This window comes from Poecilia reticulata, linkage group LG16, assembly GCF_000633615.1.
Source record: "Poecilia reticulata strain Guanapo linkage group LG16, Guppy_female_1.0+MT, whole genome shotgun sequence".
NCBI lineage: Eukaryota > Metazoa > Chordata > Actinopteri > Cyprinodontiformes > Poeciliidae > Poecilia > Poecilia reticulata.
The window spans coordinates 15,093,796-15,105,177 of record NC_024346.1 but is presented as its reverse complement, the minus strand read 5'-3'; the positions used below and the strand labels follow the sequence as shown (position 1 = coordinate 15,105,177).

Here is an 11,382-nt window from a genome sequence, read left to right as displayed (position 1 = left end):
GTATTAGCTTCGTTGTGTTGATGCATTTTGACGTGCTTCAATTTTCCGCTGCAACAGGCAAACTTCCCCATTCACTCAGTGCGTTCCACATTGCCTAGGATTTGTTGCTGCGCGTTTGCGCAGTGTGAAGGAAAGAGGAGACCAGCTGCACAGGCAGGCTGCAAAATGAGAAGCAGGTGATCGGTATCGGCAACAAGAGCCAATGATCGCCGATCACCGATCRTGCACTTTTTCAYGGAAATCGGCCGATTATGATCGGTGGCCGATCGATCGGTACACCTCTACCAACTGAGTTGTCGAACTCTACAGCTCTTCCAGAGATGCCAGGAGCCTCTTGGCTGCTTCTCTGATGTCTTGGTGGGTTTAAAAAAAGATAGATATACACTGCTCAAAAAAATAAAGGGAACACTTTAACATTTAAGTGAACACTGAAGTGTTCCCTTTATTTTTTTGAGCAGTATATATATATATATATATATGCTATATGACTAGTGAGAAATTGATCGAAATGAACCCATCACATACGTAGTCTGGATTAAGGAAAGTGTATCATGATAAAAAAAAAGACTATGTAAAGTAGAATTAATTGCCACACGGCATCGGTCATTTTATTACATCATTAATGAGATATTAACAGCTGTCAGCAGTTCATCATGATTGCCTGCTTGCATAAGCTTGTTTGATCTGGCAAAACAATCGTCTTAAAATGGGGAAGTACAGGAAGGAAAAACAAACAGGACAGGATTGCAGCGCCATATTACGGAGAATCTCTCTCCAGTCAGTCTTTACTCCATCTTCTCTGCTTAAGACATTCTTAGGTTCATGGAAAAAATAAAAAAAACTCCTCGCTACTCCTAGCATTTTGTCTCTTTAGAAGCTCTTAAAGAGTAACTTTGTGAATAACTTTTTTTTTATTTTACTTTTATATTCTCTACAGAAATATCTTGGAATCATAGATATTCCAAGATATTTCCTAAAAAATGATGTCACTATGCGTAACTTTTAGTTTTAGGATTTTTTTGAGAATATGGCCCATGATCTTTATTAAAATCTCTTGGTATTTTAAAGATCATAATGCCTTGCACTTTTGTAAGGCGTCAGAGCCTCTTGAACCACATCATCAACTCCTCCACTGTATTTAACAGTGTGCAAATTTCTGTTTCCCACCAGACCAGTCTGGAGCATTTGTTGTAAAGGTTTGACTAAAACTCGGCATTCAAGTAAAAGTCACTGTAGCATTAATCTGTCTTCACATATTTATGCTTCATGGTGGTCAGAAACATCAAAAATGATACATCATTGCAGCTTTTTAAATTAAGGGTTGCATAATGTTGTGTAAAAGGCGACCGTTTCACTTTCTTGTTTTTCTCAGCTGCGCAGCAGTAATATTGAAATCACATTTCCCTCATATTAATTTCCTAACCTGAGCTTTGCAAAATAATTTTGCCTCCAACCATTTTCCGCTCCTCTCTCTGTGTTCCATGCAGCTATTTGGTTGCTCTGCAACAGCGCAGGTAAAAACCAGCCGAGACACCAAAGGCCAATATCTGTCGATCAACATGTCCTTCTCTGTGGGGGTGATGTCAGCCATGTACCTGACCAAGGGGATCTCAGGTAAAATATATCACAAACTAACATTAGCCATCACTATTTAAATTGGTTGATGTGTAAAGTTATCAAAATATCACTTCTATAACCAGCTGCACAGTGGCTGGTTGCTTATTCTTCTTGATAAGATGAGATTTATTGATTTTACTCCTCAAATGTATCACTGGAAATCTTTAAAAAACAGTCATGAAGTTTTTAAAAGCGTTCTTTTGACTGACTTATTTATTTTGTGGAGATAATCAAATAAACCATCAGATTCTCATAACTTTCTTTTTCACTTCTTGTATTCCTTCTCCTACGTTTCACCCTCAGGAGCCCATCTGAACCCTGCAGTGACTCTAAGTTTCTGTGTCTTGAGGAAGGTGAAGTGGGGGAGGCTGGTACCGTACTGCCTCTCCCAAGTGCTCGGGGCATATGTGGCATCGGCGCTGGCCTACGCGGTTTACCACGGTTAGTTTTTCTACAATCACTGGAATATCTTCATACAAACCTGCACCGATCTATTACAAGCAGCATGAATGCAAACAAACAAGTACTGAACCAAAAATAATCCTTCAAGAAAATTCTCCAAATTCAGTAACTGACATAGTTAAATGATAGATTCTTGAAGTAGATGATTGAAATATGGACACAGAAACTGTCATGAAAATCATATTTAAAAAAAAAAAAAAAAAACGAACAAACAAATGGAACAAAATAAAATCTTGAATTTAAAAATTTTCTGGAGATTCAATCAACTTTGGATTTCGTTCTGGCTACTCTAATGTCTAACTGGACTCATATAAACTCAGTGATCTCTAAAGAAAGAGCCTGAACTCATTCTTTCTCCGTCTAACGTGTTGCCTGGGAGATCGTGTCCATTGTAATCAAGTTCAGAACCAACAACCCTGAACAGGTTTAACTGGACTAGGTTCTGCATTAATGCCACTCCAATGTCCTGAAGTGCAGGACAATAGTTGTACCAACCCAAATCTGTCTGCAGCAGTGGTTTTATAGGTCTACAAAGTAGACTACAGCAATGTCAGCCAACATGAAATCCTATGTCTCACAATGTCCTGGATGTTCTTTGTTCAGGAGTCTATTACTTCTCATTTCATTTCAATATCTTTAAATGCAGATTTCCTGAGAGAAAACTGTCCTCTCCCATTGCCTTCCATGGTGATAAGAGATTGGCACGAACCTAAATTAACAAACAAATTAAATATATTTCAAAATACATATTACAAAGGGAAAATTATTGGTAGAGGTTTTCAATACACCAACATTTTTTGCAATCTCCTACTTTATGGAGTAACTTGAGACACTTTACATAAGGTTATTCTGAAATGTCAGAATTGGTTTGTTTGCATTCAAATCAGAAAATATTTTTATTCGGACAATGTTTGCAGTAAATTTTTTAAATGTTTCTGTTGCAGATGCTATAATGGAGTTTAGTGGAGGCGTGTTGACTGTTTATGGCCCAAATGAAACAGCATCTATATTTGCAACGTATCCATCCCAATACCTCACGTTAGGGAGGAGTTTCCTTGATCAAGTACGAGTTTACCAGAATCAAACCATTGCTTTGTCAATTTTTTACCAGCCATCAGCAAAATGTTTAAATGTTCCTGTCTTCAGGTAGTGGGGACTTTGTTACTGATGTTGTGCATCCTGAGTTTGGAGGAAAAGAGGAACACCCCTGCTCCTTCTGGTCTGGTTCCTCCAATAGTTGCAACAATTGTCCTCGGGATCTCCATGTCCATGTCGGCTAACTGCGGAGCTGCAATAAATCCCGCTCGTGACCTGGGGCCACGCCTTTTCACTCTGACTGCAGGCTGGGGAACCGAAGTCTTTACGTAAGAACTTTTATCTTGTTTTGCTTATGTATGATAAAATTTCACACTAAAGAGAAAAGCACACATTTATACAGCTGAGATAAACAGACATTATTTTCTGTTTCTCAGAAAATGGTATCTTTCTGAAAGACACATGCCACCTTTTCAGAGAACAGATAATCAAACGTCTGTTTCTTCCAGTCAAAGCTCTTCAAAGGAATTTAAGAACCCTGCAAATTTACAAAGCAGCATTCACAAGTTGTTATGTTTTTCACAAACAGAAACTATAATCCTAAGCTCTTTCCTCAGGTTTTTAATTGCGATTTCTCCTCAGGTGTTACAATTACTGGTTCTGGGTCCCAATAGTGGCTCCACTTATTGGAGGCCCTTTGGGTTCTTGCCTTTACTTGGTCTTCGTCGAATGGCAGCTGCCCGCTCCAGAACCTCCTCAGGACAGGAGGGCAACAATCTCCACCATCAGCAACAGCATCAAAGAGCCGGCCACCAGATGGGGAACAGGAGACAACTTTAAGTCAACATATTTTTAGTCATTGATCGGTAGCAAATCAATACACTTGGCATAAAATAATAAATCTGACTGGTTGGTTGTAAATTGAGGATGTTCAGCTATTTATAGATGCTGGTAAATTGCCCACATCTTAAGAGCTTCTGTTAACAGAGTTATAATTATTTATTTTTATGGATAACTATACATTTGCAGAAACATTTTTAGCAGAATCATGCTGTTTGTTACATTAAACCTCTGTGTGTTTCCATTTTTCTAAAACATTCTCCCACTTTGCCTCCCTGATATAATCGGTGAAATGGTTTCCTAGAATGAAACTGCGATATCATTGAAGGGTTACCTGTCCAGGGTGAACCCTGCCTCTCAGCAAAGAACTGGGGAGGTTGGGTAGACAGATTTATACATTTCTTTTTATAATGGAGCTTGTATATCTTTAGTCATAATAACTTTCTCAGGAATGAGGCTGTTTTACGTCTAACCATTGCCAACATACGATTTAGTCCATTCAATAAAACACAACATTCACCTTCAAGGTTCTACAAATTTACAATCTATTGTCTTCCACTTATGCAGGGTTGGGTTGCTGCAGAAACAGCACCGATCAGCTCATCTATCACTCATTCCATTTTTCCCTCATCTGTGAACAAAACTTTGTACATTTTGTAAACTTTGCATGCTCTTTTTTGGCTCAAGACTGCGGCCTCAGATTTGGAGACACTGATCCTCATTCTGGCTGCCTCATAGATCGTAATCTGATGAAGCCAATAGAACCATATCATCTGTAAAAAGCAAATACGCAATCCTAAGGCCACCAAAATGGATCCCCTCAAGGCTACACCTAGGGCAGACTTGGTGCGGTCCAACTCTCACTGGAAACAAATCCAACTTAGTGCCGGCATCGTGGATCAATTTCTGGCACCAGTCGAACTGGGAATTAATAGTCCATATAAAAGGACCTGGTATCCCATACGTGACACGCTATTGTTTGCCGTTTCTTCAATTAGTCAATCCAAGAGTGCTGCTCATTTTCTTAGCAATGATTGGCTCTAGCCTCTAGAGCATAAATGAGGAAGTCTGTTGAAGTTAACTTCTGTGGTAGTGCCAAGATGGTGTCCACGGTGCGCATTAATGTACATTAAGGTAAATATCCTGTTTGAACTGTTCAAATAATCAAGTTGTATGTGTTTTCTGAGAGAGTTTCATGGATTCACAGATAATTGCAGGCAGCTACCCGTGAATAACCGGATAACTTGCCTAATGATACAAGAAAAAATATATACTTTTTACGCAAACATTTAGATAAAACACTTTAAAACTTACTCCTCGTGTTTTAAGACCTCAGGGCACTTTAGTGAGACTTGTTTTGACTCGACCTGAAGTACAGCAAAGCAATTTGAAGTGGTCCGTAAGAGGAGAGTTTTTGTGAGTGTAAAGTTTGATCCAACGTGTGTTTGTGTACAACATGTTGAAGAGAACATTTTCAGTTTGTTATAGCAGTGATATCTTTTATTGTAGGAAACTTGTATCGGTAGCACATTTTTCATGTCATTTTCCACACTATGTATAAGCAAACAGCACCATGCTATTAGACTGTGAAAATTGTACACTTTGAATTTTAAGCTTCCTGAACTCAACCAGCAGAGGAAATTGCGTATTCATTAAAGAAATAAAGTGTTTGTTTTTTTTACATCAATGTTGTTGTTCATTATGATATTTGATTCATTGTATCAGAAAACTGTTTACTTTCTATGAAATGCCTCAGTGAGCAGTAAGCACAGGTCAAACAAAGATATTAAAGTAGTTGTAGAAAGTGAGGAAATACAGTATATTTACTTATCTGCAAGGCTGCAATGCTTAATAAAGCAACCATTAGATAAGTCCATGTGAAGCTCTGCGGTTAGGTTTTGATTTATGAACAGTATAAAAGGCTTGTAGATACAACAACTTACAACCATTCAGCCAAACACTTGGCTTCTGATAATCCCAGTTATGATCCAGAAGACTTCAAGGTGTTACAAAAGTATGATTTTTACTCTAAACATGCCACATTTTTTCTGTTCTGCTTGAACTACCTATAAAAGATCAAATTGAATGTTAAAAAAAAAACAAGAAAAAGTCTTTATCACAGTTTTCTTTTCTGATCACACAATGTAGCATGTGAGTTTAAGTCTGGACCAAAATGCAGAACTTGGAGTAATCAAACTGAGTATTTGATGATGAAATAAAAGAAACCACAGCACAAGTGAAGAAGAATGAAGAAGAGTGAAGAAGAATGTGGAAATGACTAAACTAGAAGGACTAATCAGAGACAACTGGGAACAGCTGAGGGAAAATGCAGGTAAAGGAGATTCGTGTGATGGACAGCAGCTGAGGGAAGGTGAAAAATTAGCAGAGAGATGAACTAGGAGTCAGAAGTTACAAATTAAGAGGGGGGGAAATAAGACTAACAAAAAACAAAACAAAAATCAAAAGCACAAAGAACAAAACTAACAATTAAACAAACTAACACAAAAGTACAAACTTATACGTCAAGATTCAAGAAAGTAAATAAACAAATGATCAAAACAAAAACAAATGAAACCCATTTATTTTTACTTATTTTATTCATTGGCACAGTAATAGAATATAATGTTATAAATATATATATTTTTTTAATTAATGAGGTGTAACAAGAAGTGAGGAGCTGCTGTAGAGCACCTAGTAAACAGCAGAGGGCGCCATGACACTAAGCAGACAAAAAGTATAGATAAGTGGTAAGACGTTTGTTTGAGGTTGTAAAACAGTGACGTATAAAATAAAAATGATATTTAAAAAAAAGGCAAATTGGTCTAAAGCAGTTTATATATTTGTCTTGCAGACGTAAGGCATAATGAAAGAGAAATGTGAGACTCAGCAGGTTTAGCTCCTGGAAGCAGGAAGTTCAGATGGAGAAGGTGAAGTAGGTGAAACCCTTCCTCCTACCTCTGCTCATCAACATCTCTCTCTCTCTCTCTCTGTCTCCCTCTCTCTCTCTCTGTCTGTCCCTCCTCCAATCAAAGCCAGTCCTCCCTGATCCTGACCCCTCTGAATGCTGGCTGAGCCTCCACCTTTGCTTCTCCTCTCCCCACTAAGTCCTCCTCTCATCGCATCGTCTCTAGCTGAAGTTTGAACCTCATCATGACCTCCAGCTCCACAGCGTTTCCTCCAGAAACACATTTCTGAAGCAAAGTTGAAAAAGGTAGGATGTTTTTGAGTTGACACCCCTTTTTTTAATGTATGTAGCTTTCAGTTTTGATGTTTTATGACTTCATCACCTGGAAATGTAAGGGTTTGTCTCGATGGGAGAGTGATTGGTTTGTGTTGTTACACTAAAAAATCTGTTTCTCAAAATTGCCAATCATATAGAGCAGTTTATGTAGAAGAGGTGGTTGGAAGAGGTGGATTTTAAATAAAGTCACTGTCGCTTTCTGTGAGTCATAACGTTTATGAAACTCAGAAACTCAGAGTTCCTCTTGTGCCTGCAGACTGCCTTTACTTTCATTTGTTGTACGTCAGTTGAATAAATGCCTCTCTAAACTGACTAAATCTGACATGATGTGTTGATATGGAGTACAAGTAGAAATACAAGACGTTGGGTATTATTCACAGCATCTTGCAGAAGTATTCACATACTTTTCCATTTTTTTCTTGTAACAAACACAAACTTTTCTGTGTTTTATCAAGATTTCATGTGATAAGTCGACACAACGTCACAGATAGAAATGAAGTGGAAGGAAAAAGAATGGTTTTAAACGTCATAGCTGTGGCTGTGTGTTTAGTGTTGTTGTCCTGCTGGAGGGTCTCTGCCCCAGTCTCAAGTCTTTATAGCTTCAAAAAGTCTTGCGTTGTCTTCCTCTCCATCCTTCATCCCACCAACTCTGACCAGCTTCTCCGTTCCTGTTGAATAGAAGAATCCACACAGCATGATGCTGCCGCCGCCATCTTTTACAGTTGGGGCAGTGCTTTCAAACTGATGTGGAGTCTTAGTTTTCCTGACACACATAGCGCACAAAGTTGTATTTTGGTCTTGTCTAAGCAGAGGACCTTCTGATTGCTGTTTCTCCTGCTACACCGTAGCTCTCAGTATTCTCTGTCCTGAATATTTTAAATTGTCCCTGCATGACGTGTAAACATAAATATCTTTCTGGGAACACATATTTTAAACGTTTGATAAATAAAGTAAGCGCATAGCAGTCCCTGAACTGTTACTATTGCTGAAGAAAATCCTGAAACTGCCACCACCGTAAGTAGATCAGAGCTGTACAAATCTGTACAAACTACATCAATGTGATACATGTGGTTGAAAACTGAAAGGTGGTAAGACTGCCCCCGTATAGAGCTGAGGAGGTTCAGACATTTGGAAGTTATCTGGAGGTAGAAACCAGAAAGCTCTTCTGCAGTGAAAAAAGGTTGTTCAGGCATCTGGTCAGGATGTCACCAAGGTGCCTTAGTCTTTAAAACTTTAAGTCTTACTTTAACCTTTAAAGTAAGACTGGGAGGAGATTAGGGCAACACTAAAATCACTGGAGAGACCATTTTAATAGATGGATGGACAGATGTTGTTAGAGGAAATTACACAACTCCCAAAAAAGTGTTTTAAAGAAATCTCACAAATGCTACAATATGATCCTGATGATGAATTCTGAAGATATGGATACTTTGTTTTATAGCAGAAATCATAGAAGCAGTAACATAAGAAGTGTTAGCTTGTGAGTGAAATGAATGTGAATGACAGTCTTGTAAAATAACTGGGTGACAGACTCCTGCATTGCTTTTGTACAGTAATGACGAGAGTCTTGCAGGTGGTGTTGCAGTTCAAAGTGGTAGATTTCACTGGGGATTTTCACAAACATCCACCAAACTCTTCAGTCACAGTACTGAAACACATTTAACCCAGATGTCAGGAACGGGGCTCAATTACTCAGTTTGTCTCTAGCGGTTCTCACTTCCCCAAGAAATCGGTTTCGGTTCAACTGACCTGCGGGTCTCTAGGTTCACACCGGACGTCACTGATGGACAAGCAGAGAGGAAGGAAGAGGCTTGAAAACACAAAGGCTGAAGAGCGAAGAAAGGTGACAGAGTACGGCAAGCTGTTCTCGCTCTCACATTGTTGTACCTCCATGAAAAAAAACACAGTGACATAATGGAGGAAGGAAACTAAAGGTCCAGGCTGCTGTTACTGTGATATATGTAAAGGATTGTGTGATTTCTAAAATGCATTAAGGTGATTGTGTAAGAACTGGGATCCACTCAGCTGCTTCTCTGATCAATGCTCTCTTTGCAAAACCAGCCTCTTAGTTCAAAGCTTAGAAAAATGTTTTCTAAACTAACACAGTCTCAAATGTCTCAGTAGTTTCCTCTCTGACCTGTCTGCTGTGTTTCTTGTTCTTCATCACTGACGCTTGATTACACTTTTGCAGTTGTCTCTTTGATACTTAGATGTTGGTAGAAATTGATGTTTTCTCTCCTCACACTTAAATCTTTATTTGCTCAGTACATCCACAAAGTTCTAACCTTTCCTCCATCAGTAAATACATCTAACCTTTTTGATCTATAAGCCTGTATTGTTTCCTGACACCCATATTCATTAGAGTTTATTAAATTGCTCCAAACTCCTTTAAATCACAATCGAGAGTTTTTACTTTCAAATGAGACCGATTTACGCTTTGGGTTTCCAGACCTCTGCGTGACCTCCACAGTTCCAGTAACAGTCATTTGATAATCACATTATGCACCAAGGAAAAAGAGCTAGCTTAAAGCATTTTACGTTTGTCTCGCAGCCTTCTTCAGTTTTTTTTCTTTTTCTGCCTGAAGATTTATTGCCTAAGCCTTAAATTACCTGTAACAAGCCATAATAATACAATTAATCACCATGTCTTGATAAAAATAACAATTCTGCTCCACTTCTTACTGAAATCGTCACAACGAGAAATTTTAGCCTGCTGTTTCCAAATGTTTTCATGCCTCTGCGGGTTTGTGGAGTGCAAGGAGTAACACGATAGCAGGCAGGGAGGAAAAAAAAAGTAAAGCAGGGTTGGAAAGCGAAGATGGAAACAGTAGCTGAAAGTTAATCTGCCCAACTGGCATGGAGAAGAGCAGAGCAGCTCCTTCTCAAAGAGTATTGATTAGTGATTTGATGTTTGCTGCCTTTAGCGTCTGCTGTATTGTATGCACTGCTGAACCCAAGAGGAAGATGTGTAATGGCTCATCTGTCATCCTCTGCCTCCCAGCTTCTGTACTTAACCGAGACAAAGTACGGTGAATAAAAGCACCGAGGTATGCCACAGAATCAAGTCAGCATAAATGAAGAGGGGAGGAAAAAGGAGAGCTTTAATTGTGCAGTGCGTCCGCTCTGCTATTCCGTCTCCTCCGCCGGAGAGGAAAGAGTGATGGTGTATCTGGCCAACGCCACCAGCCTCCCAGACAGAGAGCGTCAGTGAGACAGATGCAGCCATCTGCTGAATGTCATTTCCTCATTCCTGCCCTCAGAGAGCAGAGATGGTCTGCTGGATGTGCACGTTGGTCCCGTTGTGCAGCAGTCTCAGTGCATGTCTGATTTGCATCCTATTTTCACTTGAAAATAAACCCTGTGCATCAAAAGATATCACTTAACAGTTTAGTTTGAATCAAAGAAAGGTGACTGTTTGTTAGTGCTTTTTGTCACACTACTTGTTTTTGTGGTTCTTAATTCCCTTCTCCCTCCTGCCTTGAATCAGTGCCACCCTTTGCTCTTAATTTTTTGTGACTGGTTTGTTGCAATAAAGGAGCCTGTAATGGTCTTACTGTAATATCTCTGCAGACAGTCTCATGGGCCTGAGCAGAAGGACGGCGGCAGAGCGGAGATGTTCAGAAAGAGGCCTCCTCCAGGTCAGTACCTAATATTAAACACATTCAACACCTGAGTACTCAAGCTGTGTGAAACAAAGGAAGTGAAACGGATCTAAAATTAACCTGGTGCTATTAGTTAGCTCACAGAAAATTTGTTTTACAGTGCACATTTAAGCACTCATGGTTCCATTGCCATCTGAAATAGATAGGAACTTAATTTAGGAATTTGCCAAATCTGTATATGTGTTTACAAATAAAAACATTTCCATCTCTAAACTTTAGATTTAGATATGATTGACTAAATAGAATCCTTGATGACGCCCTCTCAGTGGTTTGTTGGATTATGCCTCAATCTGAAGTTCATCCAGAACCACAGCTTCTTGGTCTGAATGTCCTGCAGAAGTGTTGTTTCTGTGCTCTCGAAAGCTCACAGCTGAGCGTTTGCCAGGGTTGGGCGTGTAACAGAACACCATTAAGTGAGCGTGTGAGAGATTTAAGTGACCCACGCTGTAAGTTATTTGTTCACATAGATCTGTGTGCTCAGATCAATGTCAAAGCATGCCGCAAATTGGTCAGTGTGTGACCCCG

The 11,382-nt window shown here is 39.3% G+C and overlaps 1 protein-coding gene across 1 annotated transcript in view; it reads left to right on the top strand.

Annotated features, from left to right (window-relative positions):
• Window positions 1-5,635, top strand: part of LOC103478150 (aquaporin-10-like) — a 7,148-nt gene extending 1,513 nt beyond the window's left edge. The window contains exons 2-6 of the mRNA XM_008431691.2: window positions 1,488-1,614; window positions 1,921-2,058; window positions 3,024-3,142; window positions 3,226-3,443; window positions 3,757-5,635. Coding sequence (XP_008429913.1) covers window positions 1,488-1,614; window positions 1,921-2,058; window positions 3,024-3,142; window positions 3,226-3,443; window positions 3,757-3,970 — 816 coding nt within the window. The 3' untranslated portion in view covers window positions 3,971-5,635. The remainder of the gene's footprint in view (window positions 1-1,487; window positions 1,615-1,920; window positions 2,059-3,023; window positions 3,143-3,225; window positions 3,444-3,756) is intronic.
• Window positions 5,636-11,382: the final 5,747 nt, after the last annotated feature.